Raw genomic sequence first — 17,317 nt, forward strand, 5'->3', positions numbered from 1 at the left:
AATAAAGAATTAGGAGTTCCTCCTGAAATCCTTATCGGCTCTCTTCCTGCCATAAAATCAGCCCCTCCGAGAGGTGAGGGAGGGGTTTTATGGTGGGGTTATAGATTTGCTTTGTACTCTGGCAGAAGAGGTTGCTCGGATAAGTGTAGTGACTTAAAAAAAAAAATACAACTTGTAAAATTTAAAAATACAAAAGGATTTAATTTTTCTTTTTTCCTAAGGAACATAGAGATTGGCTGTTTAAATTTTAGGGTATTGTTTCACATTATAGATTATAGGAAGTTGTAGAGAGTCTTTTCTCATTACATAAGACAGAATTTTGATGTAGTTTGGTTTCCAAGCTTTAGTGAAACATTTTCTCTTTAAAGTAGATAGTTTAAACAAGCAAATACGTAGTGAGCAAGGAATAATGTGGAACATGTTAAATATACGTTTTTTGCATCCAAACACTGATTTACTGTTTTCCTTTAATATTACTTTATATATTGATTAGAGAGTAGTTTAGATTTTTTTTATTTTTGAATTTTGTTTTTGTTGGTCTGACTTTTTGTTTAGCTATTTGTTGTGCACTAATTTAGTTAACTTTAAGTGTCCGTTCTTTATATTTGTTAAATATAACAAATTAATTTCTTTCTTTTGAGTTATCAGTTTCCTCTGGACCTGTTGCTCATCATACAGATGAGCTCCAGCTGATTGGTGTCCATATATGGGTGTCAAACTTCCCTAGCGGGCCATTCCATTTGTTCACCTAGGGAGGGGGAAATTTGGTTTTTAGTTTAATTTCTTTCATTTGTGGATTTAGTGATATACTGACCAGTATTTGTTAGGGTTTTGTGTGTTTAATTACCCCTTAGTGTGTGTTAATGGTCTGATCAGCCACTATTTAAGTTCCCCTCATGTCTTGTTTGTTAGGTCAGTTTGTGTTTGAGTTTGTTCTGTTACCGACTGAATTGTATTTGTTATGTTGATTTTAGTTTGGGCCCAATTTATCATCTTTGGATTTTCTTTGTAGACTATATTTTTGAATTTTCTTCAACGTCTCTCTGGCTGGTTAATGCAAAAAACCTTCACAGAGTCTTAATTGGTAAACACGCCTTGTCAAACACTAGTGAAAATTTTTGAGGAGTTTATAAAATGACTTATTTGACAATTATAAGAATACAATGAGATAAGGAGCTTTACAACTGTAATGTAAAGTGTTTTGGGAAAATAGTAATGTTGCAGATAAAGCATGCTAACATAAATTGTTTTGTTTGTTTTGCCGGGTTTTACCTTTTGGGAAAAAGGCAGCATTGAATTTGGTAGAATTTCTCGGGGAACATCATGAACCTGTTTTATCAACATCGTTATTTAAAAGTAGTGGAAATGTGATGCGTTAGCAGATAATGCATCAACAGGGGGGAGAATGTTATAGGGTTATCTTTTATATTACTTGAATATTACTTGAATAATATTTTTATTTTTGAAGAACATGTTTGATCCGTGTTACACATAAAAAGTGAAAGGAAAGATATGGTCTGGTGAAATATATGTTTCTTTTGAATGGATTTGAGTCGTTCTCCATTGAAACATGTTCTGATAATGGGCTAAAGGATTTTGAAACAATAGATAACAAATTTATAGCGATTACTGAAGCATATTTTGGTAAATTAACTTAGGAAAACAATTATAGAAATTAAAAATATTATTGTGTTAGCCATTTTCGGAGCATTAATTTAATGGAGCAAGAATGTTCAAAGAAATGTTTTGAAGAATCTGTTCTTGATTAAAGTTATCCCTAATCAGTAAAAGTACTCAGGTGGGATTATAATGATTTTTCTAAACTTGATTTTTGTTTTGATTTACATCCATTTAAAACGATTTTGAATAAAACTTTAAATTCAACGACAAGTAAAAGACCTAGGTAAAATTGGTATATTCTGAAAATGTCTAGATTTGTTAAATTATACATTGACATTATAATTTCTCCAAGTTTAACTCTTTTGAATTTTGTTTAAGGAACGCATGTAAAATGGTTTAGACAAACAACCAGTAAGATCTAGTTTGTTCTATAAAAATTTAAACTGGACAGTTTAATTAACAGTGATTTTCATTTTTTAATGGTACATGTAAGCTTTACAACTACATTTTTGAGTTTTTGTTTATTGTTTTGTTTCGTTTGTTAATCCTATTTTTACAAGATTAGTTTAAGAAAAGATCTGCATATGTTTAACATTTTGGCAAAACGTTACTTTGGAAACATGTCTTTTGACACGGGTGATTACAAGGTTTTGCTATTTTCCATCGGTTGGAGTTGTGATATATATAAATAATAGAAACGTAAATTGAAGGGATCACATCCACCATTAATGAGCAGAACTGGACAAACTAAGAGATAAGGTTACACGTGATGTGTTGCTCATGGTTTTACACACAGACTGCCCTGGAGTTCCGAGCTCCAGGTGGGACTCTGGATTCTGTCACACAAGCTGTCGTTAGAGGAGGAGTGCGGCTGCTTGGAGGAGCGGTTTCACACTTTTTCGACGATAGCAGCCACAGAGTCACGAGCGGTGGAGGATTCACTCAGACACGGAGTGACTTGAAGATGTTTGTGTTGAATACACAAAATGAATGATGCTTTTGGAAAATCTGAACTCTGCTTTCTCGTTCCAGTTGGCAGCTGTTGTTCCGGTGCTGTCTGGATGTGATCTCATTCAAAGTCTGCGTTCTTTGATAAAAGATTAGAGTAATTACCCTGATGGACAATAACAAAGCAAAATTTATTTTTGAGTTAAACCATTGTTTGATTATGCTGACACTGATGAAGATGACACTAGAGAATGTTGTACTTATATTACTGATGCTAAAGAAACTCATTTTGATGACAATGTCTGTTTTGAAAAATCTGCAACAGGCCATGTCACAGGATGCAGTTCCCTCATATGGAGAAGTTTTTTTTTGGCTCATATCTGGACTATGGTGGAATCTGCTGTTGAAATTAATGATGCCTCTTCTTATTCTTTTCTTGTTTTGTTCTGTGCCTGCGTTCTTTGTTTAACCGTCTCATTACCACAGCGATTTCACCCATGGAGGACCAGATGGCACAGATCTGAAAATCATTTGAAGAGACTGTTTTTTTTTGGAGTTATATGAGCGGTGCAACAAATATTTGTTAAACAGGGCGGAAATGTTAGGTAAATTGTATTAGTAATTATCAAATATTTGTTGTATCATGTAGCCTTGTAGTTACATTTTAGATAATGTTTCTGTGTGTTAAATAACTTTGATTCTATCCTGAGACTTCCCTGGGAAATAGAGGTGACAGCTACTCTCAGCAGCTGTTGCCTTGCAGGACTTCCTACAAGACAGAGGTGTTAATTGCTCCCAGCAGAGTTTTACATGCCTGACAATAAACTCTGCTCTGTGCTTTTTTGTGATACAAAGCCGTTGCTTTGAAGCTATGCAACGTGTCTTATTCAACGCCGTGCCTGGAGAAAGAAAGATTTAGAGTATAGATAACATGTGTCTAGAAGTGAATGTTATTTAGCGCTGCAACCATGTGATGAATGCTTTGACTCCACCCTTTTAGAGTTGCAGCGCCCCGTGTGGCAGGGTTTCCTAAAGATCAATAAAAGAGAGGAACAGACAGATGTGTTTCCAGAGTAGTTGGAGATTTGTAACTGGAAACATCTCTCTGTCTGCTCTCCTCGCGAGTATAACAGAATCTAACTCTCTTGTCTTTCCTGTATTTGTTTAAATTGTCTCTAATAGGTATTTAGACCTGACAATAGCTTTGGAAGGCAGAATTTTCTGTAATGGTCTATATCATTAATTAATAGAGCTAAAGCTCTATTTCATCACTGAGCATAATATCGATGTTATGTTTCTGACAGAAACATGGTTGAATGATAATAATGAATCGATCGTACTAATTGAATCAGCGCCTCCTAACTACAATTTCTTCACTGAGAATAAAAAACACAAAAAAGGAGGAGGCGTGGCTTCAATATTTAAGAATACCATAAATTGTAGTAAAATCTCTTTGGGTCACTTCACCTCTTTTGAGTATCTTGGAATTGAGGTTAAAGGCCACAAACGAACTTTGACAGTAACTCTATACAAAACTCCAACTTTTGTGGAAAATTTCTTTACTGACTTGAATGAGCTTCTATCTCTCGTATGTATTGATTATGATTGTTTAATAATTGTCAGTGATTTCAACATTCATGTTGACAACCCCCAAGACAGAGGGGCAAAAAAGCTCGCTAATATTTTAGAGACTTTTGGTCTAACACAACATGTCAAACAAGCAACACACACTCAAGGACACACACTGGACCTGGTTATCAGTAAGGGTGTGAATATTTCCAGTGTCTCTGTAACTGATGTCGCCCTGTCGGATCACTTCCTGTTATCTTTGAAAGTTCTTTATCTTGGGGTACCCCAAGGTTCAATCCTTGGGCCCCTTTTATTCAATATTTATATGCTCCCACTAGCTCAAGTTATAACAGAAAATAATATTAGCTACCATAACTATGCAGATGACACACAGCTCTACATTACGATGTCACCAGGTGACTCAGAGCCCATCCAATCACTGAACAGATGCTTAGAACAGATAAATGTGTGGATGTGCCAAAACTTTCTCCAGCTGAACAGAAACAAAATTAAAGTTATTATTTTTTACCTAAAGAGGAACGATCTAGAGTTATAGATCTAGAGTCAATGCACAGCTTCAGTTATTACAACTGAAAACCAGCGATCAGCCCGAAACCTGGGAGTAGTGATGGACTCTGACCTGAACCTCCAGAGCCACATAAAGTCAGTTACAAAGTCGGCCTTCTATCACCTGAAGAACATTTCCAGGATTAAAGGACTAATGTCTCAGCCAGATCTAGAGAAACTCATCCATGCGTTCATCTTCAGTCGTATTGATTATTGCAACAGCGTCTTCACAGGTCTGTCCAACAAATCAATCAAACAGCTGCAGCTGATCCAGAATGCTGCTGCTCGCGTTCTCACTAAAACCAGGAAGATAGAGCACATAACACCAGTTCTAAAGTCCCTCCACTGGCTCCCTGTAGCTCAAAGAATAGACTTTAAAATACTGTTGTTAGTTTATAAACCACTGAACGGCTTAGCACCACAATACATTAAAGATCTGCTGTTGTTGTATCAACCTTCCAGACCTCTCAGGTTCTGGTTCTGGTCTGCTCTGCATCCCCAGAACCAGAACCAAACGAGGAGAAGCAGCTTTCAGCATCTATGCACCACAAATTTGGAACAAACTTCCAGAAAACTGTAAAACAGCTGAAACACTGACTTCTTTTAAATCTCAACAACAACCCACCTGTTTAGAATTGTATTTGAAATGTAATCAATTACAAATTTACTGATGGAACTTGACTTAATGCTGTGTTTTGATTATTGATTCTATGTTGCATTGTGTTTCTGTGTTTTTAATGATGTAAAGCACTTTGAAATGCCTTGCTGCTGAAATGTGCTACACAAATAAAATTTGATTGATTTTGATTGATATGAAGACACCTCCAACTGAAAACACTGTTTGACACTCTGATGTCTGCACAGTTCTTCATTCTAGAAAAGGGGGATTACAGAAAAGACCAAGACTAAATATGCAAAGCTTTCAGATTTAACATTTTGAAAACCATATATCATGTTTCTCCCACGTCACAGTTTTGAACTACTACCTTGAGTTGGCTTAATTAAAACATCCACTCAAACAGACTAAAATTACAAGTGGGTAAACTTTTATTGTAAGCTCTTTAACATGACTTTACCATTATGTTTACCACTATTAAAAAACAAACCAAAGAATATATTGTACATACATTAGTAAAATGTTCAAGGTCAAAAACATGTATGCAATATTTTACATCAGATTTATACAGTGTGAAGAGCTGAAAAATAACAGAAAAAAAATTCCAGGTGATACCGCTTCCAGTAGTCTGCTATTTAACATGAAAAAAAAAATTAAACTGCAAAAAGTTATTAATTCATTTCATTATTTTACTTTTTCGTTCCATTTGGCTATTTTAAAACTTCACACTATCATGTTTAACGACTGTTAGTAAAACCAATTCTTCGTCCACTTTCTCATCTGATTCTATTCTGCTACACAAACTTCACATAATTTTTGCTTACACATATGAAGAGAAACAGAAATTTGATCTAAGGCCTGGGCAGACAAAGAAAAAAAAATTGCTGTCAGACACAAACAGGGTCTATGTAGCTCAGCTCACACTCAAACAGGACTTCTGAAGAATACGCTCAAACTGATCTTGCATACTGACTCCTCATAGCAGATAGTTCTGAAAGTAACTCCATGTTGATGTACACCTCATTTTAATTATAACTACAGGTAAGTAAGTTATTCCTAAATCAGTATCTAAAGGCCACTTTAGTGTTGAATGTATGGGCCTAGATCTTATATGTCTAAAGACTGTGCACTAATGACAGTATCTAACCACTTTTTGTATGCCACAGCATAGTTGTTCTGCTCAGCATTACAGCAACTGTTCAGTATGCTGTTAACAAAGGTGTGTTCATTTTGTAGGGTCAGAAGGTTGGGCAGAAGGATTCCTCTCCTTAGACGCTTGCTGTCATGGTCAGGCAAGGACACCCTATCCACCTCCATAGGAACACTAGCATGTTTATGTCTGTCCACACTCCTCCCCTGGCTGCCATCTGGCTCATTGATACATGAAGGCTTCAACTCATTCTCTCTGCCATCAGTGCAGAGATCTTGATCCTGCCTCCAGTGGTGCCATAAGTAGTACACATGCCGCCTAGAAGAGAGAAAATCCTTATTACTGCAATTTATTACTGATTTTACACTAACAGGCCATTTTATTAGGTACACCTGCTGATTAAGGCAAATGTTGAATCAGCCAATCACATGGCAGCAACTCAATTCATTTAGGCATGTAGACGTGGCCAAGACGATCTGCTGCAGTTCAAAGCGAGCATCAGAATGGGAAAGAAAGGAGCTTTAAATGGCATGGTTATTGGTGCCAGACGGGCTGGTCAGAAACTGCTGATCTACAGGGATTTTCACATATAACCAGCCTGAACTGTTGATACAAGACAGCATGGATTCATGCTTTTATGTTGTTGACACCAAATTCTGACGCTGCCATCCGAATGTCACAGCAGATATCGAGACTCCTCAGACCAGACAGTGTTCTTCAAATCTTCTATTGTCCGATTTTGGTGAGCCTGTTCGAATTGTAGCCTCAGTTTCCTGTTCTTAGCTGACAGGAGTCAGAGATGTTCTTCTGCATACCTGGGTTGTAACAAGTAGTTATTTGAGTTACTGTTGCCATTCTGGCATTTGCGCCCACAGAACAGCCGCTCACTGGATATTTTCTCATTTTCGGACCATTCTCTGTAAACCCTAGGGCTGGTGATGGTGGTGCCCATTAGTACCAATTGAGCATCGTGTCAACGCCACAGTCTACCTGAATATTGTTGCTGACCATGTCCATTCCTTTACAACCACAGTGTACCATCTTCTGATGGCTACTTCCAGTAGGATAACGTGCCATGTCATCAAGCGTGAATCATCTCAGAATGGTTTCTTGAACACAACAATGAGTTCACTAAACTCAAATGGCCTCCACAGTCACCAGACCTCAATCCAGTAGAGAACCTTTGGGATGCGGTGGAACGGGAGATTTGCATCATGGATGCAGCAACTGCATGATGCCATCAGGTCAATATGGACCAAACTCTCTGTTTCCAGTACCTTGTTGAACCTCTGCCATGAAGGATTAAGGCAGTTATGAAAGCAAAAAGGGGGTCCAACCCGGCACTAGCAAGGTGTACCTAATAAAGTGGCCAGTGACTGTATATCTACAGTATATATTCAATACAAGATCCCATCACGTCTGCTGCAACAGATGATGAGTTTTATGTCTTGAATATGAAAAGTAGCTTGGTTATAGACAAATATTCAACATCTGTTCTGAATGAGTGTGAATAGATGGTTGTCAAAACTCTTTCTACATGTGAATTAAGACTTAGTTTCAGAAAACCATGGTTTCAACACTCATCAAAAACAAAAAGTTATTTATTTTCAAAAGTGAATAAGCTGACCCATAGAGCAAAATTAAAATCCAGAACCAAATACCAAAAATCTCTTTATAAAATTGAATCTCCATAAATGTCTTGAACCACTATGCACTGCAGATATATTTTTTCCTGCAGTAATGGGTATTCAAATCAGAAAACATGTATTCAAATTATGAACGCTCACCTGTGACTCCAGAGTGTTTCATGTCCAGGAAAAGACTGAATCAGGTCAGCGCACAGTTCAGTCTCCTGGTAAAAAATTTTAAATACTGTAGTGATCCTATCCCCGCAGGCTGCATCAGCCAATGACAGCTCACCATTAGCCTGAGGACAGGTGCTATGGACTGTATTGCTCTGGTGCTGGGATGGACAAAAGACTGTGCTAGCAGAATCAGAAGACAAAGACGGGCTCAGTTCAGTGTTCAGTAACTCCTTGAGAAGGAACTGCCGGTAGTGAAACCCACTGTGATCAGATACGTGCATGGAGACCCATGGATGCACAGATGACAGTTCATCACGGAAAACCTGTGAGAAAATGATCCAATAAAGGTAGATTAACAACAGGAGACTGAAGGTTTAAAATCAGCAGCAAATGTTCACTGCTATGCTAATAATACTCTGCTATTTTTAGCCATAAATCTAATCTGTTTGGTGGACTATAAACATGTCTTGAAAAACTTGGTGACTTCAAATTTTCTGCTTTTAAATGCAGATGTTGTTGTTCTTTGAAAAAGAAACTCTTTACACAATCACTTTATCTAGATCAGGGGGGCCCAAAGTCGGTCCTGGAGGGCCGGCATCCTGCATGCTTTAGTTCTCTCCTTGGTTTTTGACGCAACTGGATCCAATGATGGCTCATTAGAAGGCCTAAGAAGAACACTGACATGCTGAAAAGGTTGTTACTACCACCAGGGAGAGAACTAAAACATACAGGATGATGGCCCTCCAGGACCCACTTTGGGCACCCCTGATCTAGATGGTATTAAGTTGGCCCTCAGTGACAGAGTAAGGAACCTTGGTATTATTTTTGACCAGGATATGTCACTTAAATCCTATATTAAACAGGTTTCTATGATTTAATTCCTTTTCTCTCTATAATATTGTCAACAGTAGAAATATTCTGTCCAGGAGTTATGCTGAAAAACCACCCAATGCATTTGTTACTTCAAGGCTGGACTATCATAATTCTCTACAATCAAGAAGTTTATAAAATGCAGTTAAAAGAAAATGCTGCAGTAAGACTTCTGATGATAATAAAAAGAGGGATCATATTTCTGCTATTTTAAATGATATTCATTGTCTCTCTGTTAGGTCAAGAATGAAATTTAAAACTGTCCTTCTCACATATAAACTTTAATAATCTGCTCCATCATACATATGCTCCTAATACAGAACTTTGCTCTCAGACTGCAGGTTTCCTGCTGGTTCCTGGAGGTTCTAAAAGTAGAATTGGAGGCAGATCCTTCAGTTTTCAGGCTCCTCTCTGGTGGAACCAGCTCCCAGTTTTAGTCCATGAGGCAGACTCCCTGAATACTTTTAATACTAGGCTTAAAACTTTCCTTTTTGATAAAGCCTGCAGTTAGACTGGCTTGAGCCAGGGTTAGCCCTGTAGCTATGCTGCTATAGAGATAGGCTGCTGGAGGACATAGTGACCCCTATATTGAATGTATTTGATATATTGTGCTTGTGGGTTGGATAATCTATTATTTAGATTGACCAGCTATAATCCAAGAAATCATCTTAGTAAATTTGCTGCAATATTTAAACCCTGACACAAAAAATCTTTCAGTGGCTATTGAGTGATAAAAATGTATAAAGTAATATGACAAGTAATATGTAAGATGAGCTTTATGTTGACACATATGTACATTCAATGCAATAACACACTTGCTTTGAAGACATAAACAAGTAACATTAAGCAAATAAAAGTGAAATATGAGGTAATATTTTTTTAATAATGTCTTAGTCAAACCTTTATGTTGCCTTTGGCCATGTGCTGCAGTACCCAGATGCGGTGGGACCAGGCATTATAATTACTAGGATAGCGACAAGCAGCATCAGAGCACACCTTCATCTCCTGGTGTATTAATCTGTCCAGATGACTACCCAAAAACTGGCTCCTCTCTGCATCAGGCTGCTCTGCTTCAACCCGCTGCTGAGTCTTGTGGGCCACAGCAGAAAACTGACGCAGGATGTGCTGCAACACCCAGCGTCTGCAGCGAAGCACAGAATATTCAAGAATCAGGTGTATAATTTTATCAGTGGAGACATGATATAACATATCAGTATTTGCATAATAAGTGTTTTTAGCTGTCTTTTTTTGTTATTAAGGTGCATGATTTCTGTGTTTATTTGAAGTTCTGTAGCTCCTATGTGGATTTTTCACTCCCACTAAGCATTGTGACAGTATCTGGTGCGTCACTTTTGGTGATTTAGGGGGTGAGGGTTAAGGTGTTAATTTTTTTATTTTACGGAATAAAAAAATGTGAACTATTCTCACAAAGTAACTGACTGCATCAGTTTCTTCTTTGTGAAGAAAATGCCATTTTGAATTTCCTTCATAAGTACTTTGTTGTTAATGACCAATTTTTCCAAGTATGACATGGAGATAATTAGGCCGAGCAGCAATAGGGCTACAAAGACCTATTGTAATTGCAAGACTTATTATTTTTATGTAATACATTTCTAAAATGTAGAAATCTACATTATTCACGTTTACACTCCTTGAACTTTAACAAAGTCTTTCTAGGGATTTTGAGCTATCAACTTCATGTTTGGTCAATATGCAGTTAAGGGATGGGGGATTAAAATTCCTCAAAATCATGAGTTTTTGAGCATGTGGCCAAGCGGTGATCTAGGGCTACTCTCCAAAGCATTGGGAGTGAAAGCTCTCAATGGCTAAGTAGTACCAAACTTGGTATGAGTGATTTAGGTTGGATGTTGTATCTAAGCAAAGGCTTAATAGACTATGTCATCATTTTCTGATGTCACCTATGCCCCACCCCCTCAGAACAGCAAGCATTTTTTTTTGGGAAAGCTCCACCTCTCACTCCCTTGACCTAATCAAGATGATATCATGTCAGAAGACAGATAACAAGTTGGCCTCACTTGATTTAAAGCACAAAGAGTTTTTGGTGGAGGAACTCACCATGATTAGTCCTAGTCAACCCCCAACAGGCAAGATGAGTGACTGAGTGATGGATGGATAGATAAATCTATTGTCAAGATAGAGATCTAGACAATAGATCTCTATTGTAGTCCAAATTTCTATTGCTTTTACTGTGTACAATATATATTGCGCATTACCACTATGTAGTAGATAGGCTCTGATCAGGTTTTTTGCTGCCGATTCCAATCACCCATGAGGGCCGATCACTGCCGATCATCTGGATTGGCTGTTAATTTTTCGCTTAAGGTATAAATGCTACTATGTGATCTGGCAAAATGGAAAACAGGTCCGGCCATAAATTCACCTAATTTAGTCATAAAATATGTCAAAATACTTGCAAGAACAATACAGAAGCTACTCAGTCAAAAGTACAACTGAAAAACCTGCAATCAGTAAAACAATGTTTAACAGTAAGGCTTTCTATACCCTAAGGCTTTTTATATAGGCTGTGTTGTCAAATAAATCTCACAACACTGTCTTTATCAAATAATGACAAGTAAAAAAGGAAACATTCATTCAAAGTCAAATGCAGGTTGGACCAAAATAAACAATCCTGAGTTACTAAATCAAAACTTCCTGAGAGCTTGGCTAGCTGATTAACGCTGGTTCTGACTGAGCGGAGTAATTCTGCAGAACACAGGGAGGAGGAGATTGATTTTTTTCAGAGATTATCTGTCTTTTGTTAGGACAGTGAAAGTTTTAATACATATGTAAAATTGTATAAATTTTTTGTTAGTTTGTTTGCTTAAGTTACATGCTGCAGCTTTAGTTCCCTGCCGGGTACTCTCACACCAAACAGATGGTGTCTGTGAAATATTACTACCAATATCGCGTAGCGGCGGTCAAACAAAGAGCAGAACCAGCCTCTTCCACCACTGGCTAGTTGACTTCAATTATTTTTCAGGTTAATTGCTTAGCTTTCTGACCGTCATGCTCTTCCAGATGAGTGTTGGTAGTTGTGCGTTGCTTTACCTGCTGTCTGGCCGCTCTGGATGTCTTTTAATTCTGCAGTGAGCCATTTAGCCAAACTCTGTTAAGTGCTTGTTTTGTAAATGTTATATTAGATTTGTTGTGTTGATGCATTTTGACGTGTTTCATCCCCAAGGTATTTTCCCGTCGCAACACCCAAAATGTGAGCACAACAAAAATATTTGCAATAATAGAGAACATTTGTTCTGTACTTTAAAAAGGGAAATCTGAGTCTTAAAACCTTACCTATGTATCCATGTCTCAGGGCTTTTGGGGAATTTGGTGAGGGCCAGTTTGCTCAGGTAAAGGTCTCTTTCTGGATTGAGAGCACCACACTCTAGCAGCTCCTTCCTGTAACAACACACATCATTATATTCCTCTGAAAGAGCCAGCCATGTTTAAAATGCAGAAAAAGATTTGCAATAAATTAATCAATGAAACAGTAGTTTTGTCAAAGATGATTTAAAAACAAATAGTTTCCAATTGGAACAAAATGTCGCCAGGCCATCGCAGGGCAACACAGAGAGAGACAGGACCAATAACCACACGCACGCACACACCTACACACACACACGCACACACACACACCTAAGGATGTGGCCATTTGCCAATTCCTGCTGGAAAATAAAATAAAATCAGCATCTCCATCCAGCTTGTCAGCAGAGGGAAGCATGAAGTGCTCTAGGACTTCCTGGTAGACGCTGACCTGACTGTGGACTTCAGAAAACACAGTGGACCAGCACCAGCAGATGACATGACACCCCAAACCACTGACTGGAACCTTCACACTGGATTTCAAGTAATTTCTATTCTGTGCCTCTCAACACTTCCTCCAGACCCTGAGACAATGATTTCCAAATGAAATGCAGAAATTACTTTCATTTGAAAACAGGACTCTGGGCCAGTGCACAAGTGTCCAGTTTCATTTCTCAGCCCAGGTAAGACATCTCAGACATCGTCTCGAGTTCAGGAGTGGATTGACTCGGGGGATTACGAAGTCTGTACCTCATGTCTAGTAATTTGTCGGTATATGGTTGCTCTGGAATGGATTTCGCTTAGCAATCCCAGAAGGCAGAGCTTTTCCCTGTTGCTGGTGCATTTGTGGTGCTTTTCCTACCACACTCAAGCAGCTTTTTCAGCAATGACCTTTTGTGGCTTCCTCTCCTTGTGACAGGCGTCAATGACTGTCCTCAGTCTGGACATCTGTCCAGCCAGCCGTCTTCTCCATGATTGTGTGTCCTACTGTCCCAGATTGTGAGTCCATTTAAAGGCTCAGGAAACCTCTGCAGGTGTTTTGAGTTAATTAGCTGCTTAGGATATGACACCATAAGTTGTCATTAATGACCTTTTTCACAGTATTCTAACTTTCTGAGACTCTGAATTTTGGGTATTCTTTTCCTGTATACCATTATCAACATTAAAAGAAACAAAGATTGATGATTCTATATAATAAATAAATTTCACTTTCTGAGATAACTGGCCTGAAATAGTGCAATTTTACACAATATTAAATTTTTTTTAGATGTTCTAGTAGTGTTTCTCAGGATTTATTGTGTTTTTTAAAACTGTAAAGACAACTATATAATCATTAAGATGCAATATTTCTTTTACCTGACATTCCAGGCAGTGGTGAAGTCCGGATTGAGCAGCAAAAGAGTGCAAGTAATATCCACTAGAGCTGTTGGACACAAAAACACACACAACGTTTGCCTCAGTGCCGTGCCAACAATCAGGACATGTATTATAAAAAACCTAAGTAGTAAAATAGTCTGGAGAGTCATTTAAAGCTGAACTGATTGTTGAATACTTTAACTACACTAGCCTTACAAGTGTGATGTAATTGCTAGTATGCAAGAAACTTCATATAGGCAAATTTGAAAGAAATACTGTAAAAGGATGAAGAAACAGAAAGCTAGATATTATTTTACCTTGCATGTCGGCTAGAATAGACCATGGGCCTTGTATCCACCTTATTCCTGGGTGGTTTACTGTGGAAACGATTATGGTCTTACTTCCGGCGCCCACCGGAAGTAGCAGTATTTCATTGTAATTTGTAGGGTTTTTTGCTAATCTATATTCATGATAGAAGTTACATCTCTCTTTTCGGTTATAATACAATAACACACCGTCTGCTATCAGAGAGCTGCTCTATCAGAGAGCTGCTCAGTACAGAGGATCGTAATTGTGAGTTTAATCACGGGGAGTGACAGGAACACCATCATTACGTTTTGTTACGGAATGACCGTGAATTAGCAGCGCTGCTAGCAGCTCGTTTTTCTGAAGAACTGACAGTAATAAAGAAGAGAAAAGCAGAGAAGCTGGTCAGAGATCTGAGCTGACGTTCTGCGCCGACAGTGTAAAACACCAGAACTACATAATATTAGCTTGGTGTGATGTGAATTTTATCTTTCGTTTGAATTCAAAAAATAATAAAGTTCATGAAGTGGCTGCAGCAAGTGTGTTTTATCATTATGTTTGGGCCAGCAATGCATTTTTATAAGACAAAATAACATATCTGGGTTTATTTAGTCCATCACAACCAGAACCTGGAGGTTCTCCGTTGCTGAGTGTCGCTGCAAATCAGCGGAGAAATGACCGCAGCTGCTGCGCTCCAGACCGTAATATGGAGAATCTCCCCACTGGACTCGAACCGAACCGAATCACACATTGACCTGTTATAAAGAGCATCTTGAAACTGGAAAGTGTCTGCCCTTGCGGAGCTCGGGTAACTGTTGTGCTGTTCATGGTTGCACTTTAATAATCAGACCAAGTTTAATTAGTGGCAGAAACAGGTGTGTCTTGAACGGCTCCCAAAACAAAAGCGGTAGTTTAGGAAACAAAAAGAATTTGGCTAAAAATGCTAAATTTGAACCGAGAACCCAAAATGCTTTTATGTGTGCTCATTTCATTGTGTGAATAAAAAGCCATCCGAAGTAACTGAGTCAGTGAAGTAGCTAACTATGTTAGTGCAGGTTATTTGTGGCCATTTCTTCAAGTCGCCATGCCTCCCCGCATTAGCTGTAGGTAGCGGTAAAACAATATTGCCACATGTAAGCTGTAATAGCTGGAGTTCCTACATTCTTTATAGCCTGAAACCTCTGACGAAAGCCGGTTAGCGAGTTGCTAACATGTAAACAAATGGATGGCTGTTTGCGGTGGAAGTCGCACCGATAAATCACGCAAAGCCTCATGGGGGCTCGGAATAAGGTGGATAGAAAAGGCCCAAAAGTCAGTAGTTTACAGTTTTTAGTTATGGTTTAAGTGCATTTGATTATTGTTCCTCAGTGTTTCTGTAAGTGTAAATCTTGTAGGAACGACTGGCTTAGTAGTTTACATTATTAAGAGAGATATCACCAGGAAGTAGCTAGTGTGTTACTGTTTTGTGTTGGGTTGCAGAATGCAATAAGCATGCTGTACCCTGCTGATTACAGGAAGTGTTACGTTAATACAGACGGTAAATTGACATGAAAGAGAAATATGTAAGATTATAATATTTGATTTGGCAACCTTATTTATTTTTGTTTATAAACTGGCAACAGTTGAAGGATAAGCTTATGCATAGATGTTTATGTATTCAAAAATTTGTTGTATTTGTTGTTATTTCTTATAGGAAATCACACACTATATGTATATGTGTGAGTAGAATAAAGTACAGAAGAAATCCAGCATCAGCCCCCTCGGCCCTTTCTCCACACATAACGACAATCATGAACTCTTAGTATGAATTTGGTGACACCACCCTGAATCAGTTCTTTTCAGTCGGCGTGTTAGACGCAAAGATCATAATAAGTCATATTATTCAAAATAAATACCTTCTCTGTCTAGCCAGTGTTTTCTCTGGCGGTAGAGGAGCAGCTTATTGTGGACATATGGTAACAGAAACTTGACACACCAGCTCTCAACACCAAGCTTGTTCTCCACCAACACAATGGGACTGCGGTTGTAGCGGGCCTCTGGACACTGGATAAGGCCGATCTCGTCTCTGAAAAATACGGAGACAAGAACAATCAGGGGGACAGGGGAAGAGCTTGCATAGTTTGACAGCAACAACAAAATGCTTCACTGCTGCTATGGCGTGCATCACCATGTGTTAAAGTGTGCATTCGCTGGTTGTAAAGAAATCCATTTTTGTGCTAATGAATTAAATTGAATCACTGAGAATAGATCAAACTGTCATATGTTGTGGTGTTTTTGGAATGACATTGTACAGGCATGATTGAATTTGCGACGAATCCGCCGGTACAAAGAGAATAAGACTCAATTAGCGATGTAATCCGTCTGTCCATCTCTATATCTATACATTGTTTGTATAAATAGGAATGTTTCAAAAGCCAATGCTACAGTATGAAGAAAAATTAGCCAAACAGGCTTGCAAAACACAAAAGTTTTTATACATTCTATGCAATACTCTGAGCCGCAGGTAAAACATCTGATTTCGGATGTTGTTTAAATCAAGGTTCACTAGGTCCCAAACACAGCCTTCCACTGTGTTCAAACTCAACAACTTACATGTTGGGGTGTCTTTTGAGTGCGATACTGATGTCTTTGACAACTCTTTGGACCAAGACGTCAACCTCCTCCTTTGACTCCGCCATTTTTTCGTCGCCGGGCCGCTGGATCTACTTCCGGATTAACAGAAAAACACTACGGAAACACAGTAGGGGCAAGTTTATTTACTTAAAATGTGTGTCTTTGTTTAGCGAAGACAAGAACCAGGCTAGATCGGTTTTTAAAAAAATCTATGCCTGGGCAAAAGTAGTGTTTTACCAATAATATTACTGTATTAATTTAAATAATCATTTAGTCATCTTTTTAGCAAATAAACCACATAAAATGTCAAAATAGACAATACACGGTTTAAGTAAACATTTAATTACCATTTCCAAAATGTTCGAGTGGTGACATCAAAAGAAAATGTGTACACTAATTTAGTTTATAACTATAGGATGAACATTGATTATTTACTTCAAGTATAACCCCTTGAGATGTGTTGTCTCATTTTTGAGGCGGTACTTAAAAAAACAAACAAAAAAAACAATAATAGAATTTGAAATAAGTAAATCAAGAAAAAAACAAAAACAAAACAGAGTCAGACAAAATAAATAA

General features: G+C 38.0%; 1 protein-coding gene across 4 annotated transcripts; it reads right to left on the minus strand.

Moving 5' to 3' along the window:
- Positions 1-5,730: 5,730 nt before the first annotated feature.
- ptar1 (protein prenyltransferase alpha subunit repeat containing 1) lies at positions 5,731-16,848 on the minus strand. Of its 4 annotated transcripts, none has more exons than XM_032578064.1 (8): positions 16,721-16,848; positions 16,024-16,193; positions 13,823-13,889; positions 12,458-12,562; positions 10,046-10,286; positions 8,538-8,598; positions 8,258-8,450; positions 5,731-6,788 (listed from the first exon to the last, which is right to left on the minus strand). In XM_032578064.1, exons 1-8 carry the CDS (start codon positions 16,804-16,806, stop codon positions 6,428-6,430), a joined length of 1,284 nt encoding a protein of 427 aa, XP_032433955.1. In that variant the 5' UTR covers positions 16,807-16,848; the 3' UTR covers positions 5,731-6,427. The 4 variants fall into 4 exon arrangements, with proteins under 4 accessions (XP_032433955.1, XP_032433954.1, XP_032433956.1 ...); XM_032578066.1 differs by having other exon boundaries at positions 6,638-6,788; positions 8,258-8,455; XM_032578063.1 differs by having other exon boundaries at positions 8,258-8,598.
- Positions 16,849-17,317: the final 469 nt, after the last annotated feature.

This window comes from Xiphophorus hellerii, chromosome 12 (genome assembly GCF_003331165.1).
Source record: "Xiphophorus hellerii strain 12219 chromosome 12, Xiphophorus_hellerii-4.1, whole genome shotgun sequence".
NCBI classification, from domain to species: domain Eukaryota; kingdom Metazoa; phylum Chordata; class Actinopteri; order Cyprinodontiformes; family Poeciliidae; genus Xiphophorus; species Xiphophorus hellerii.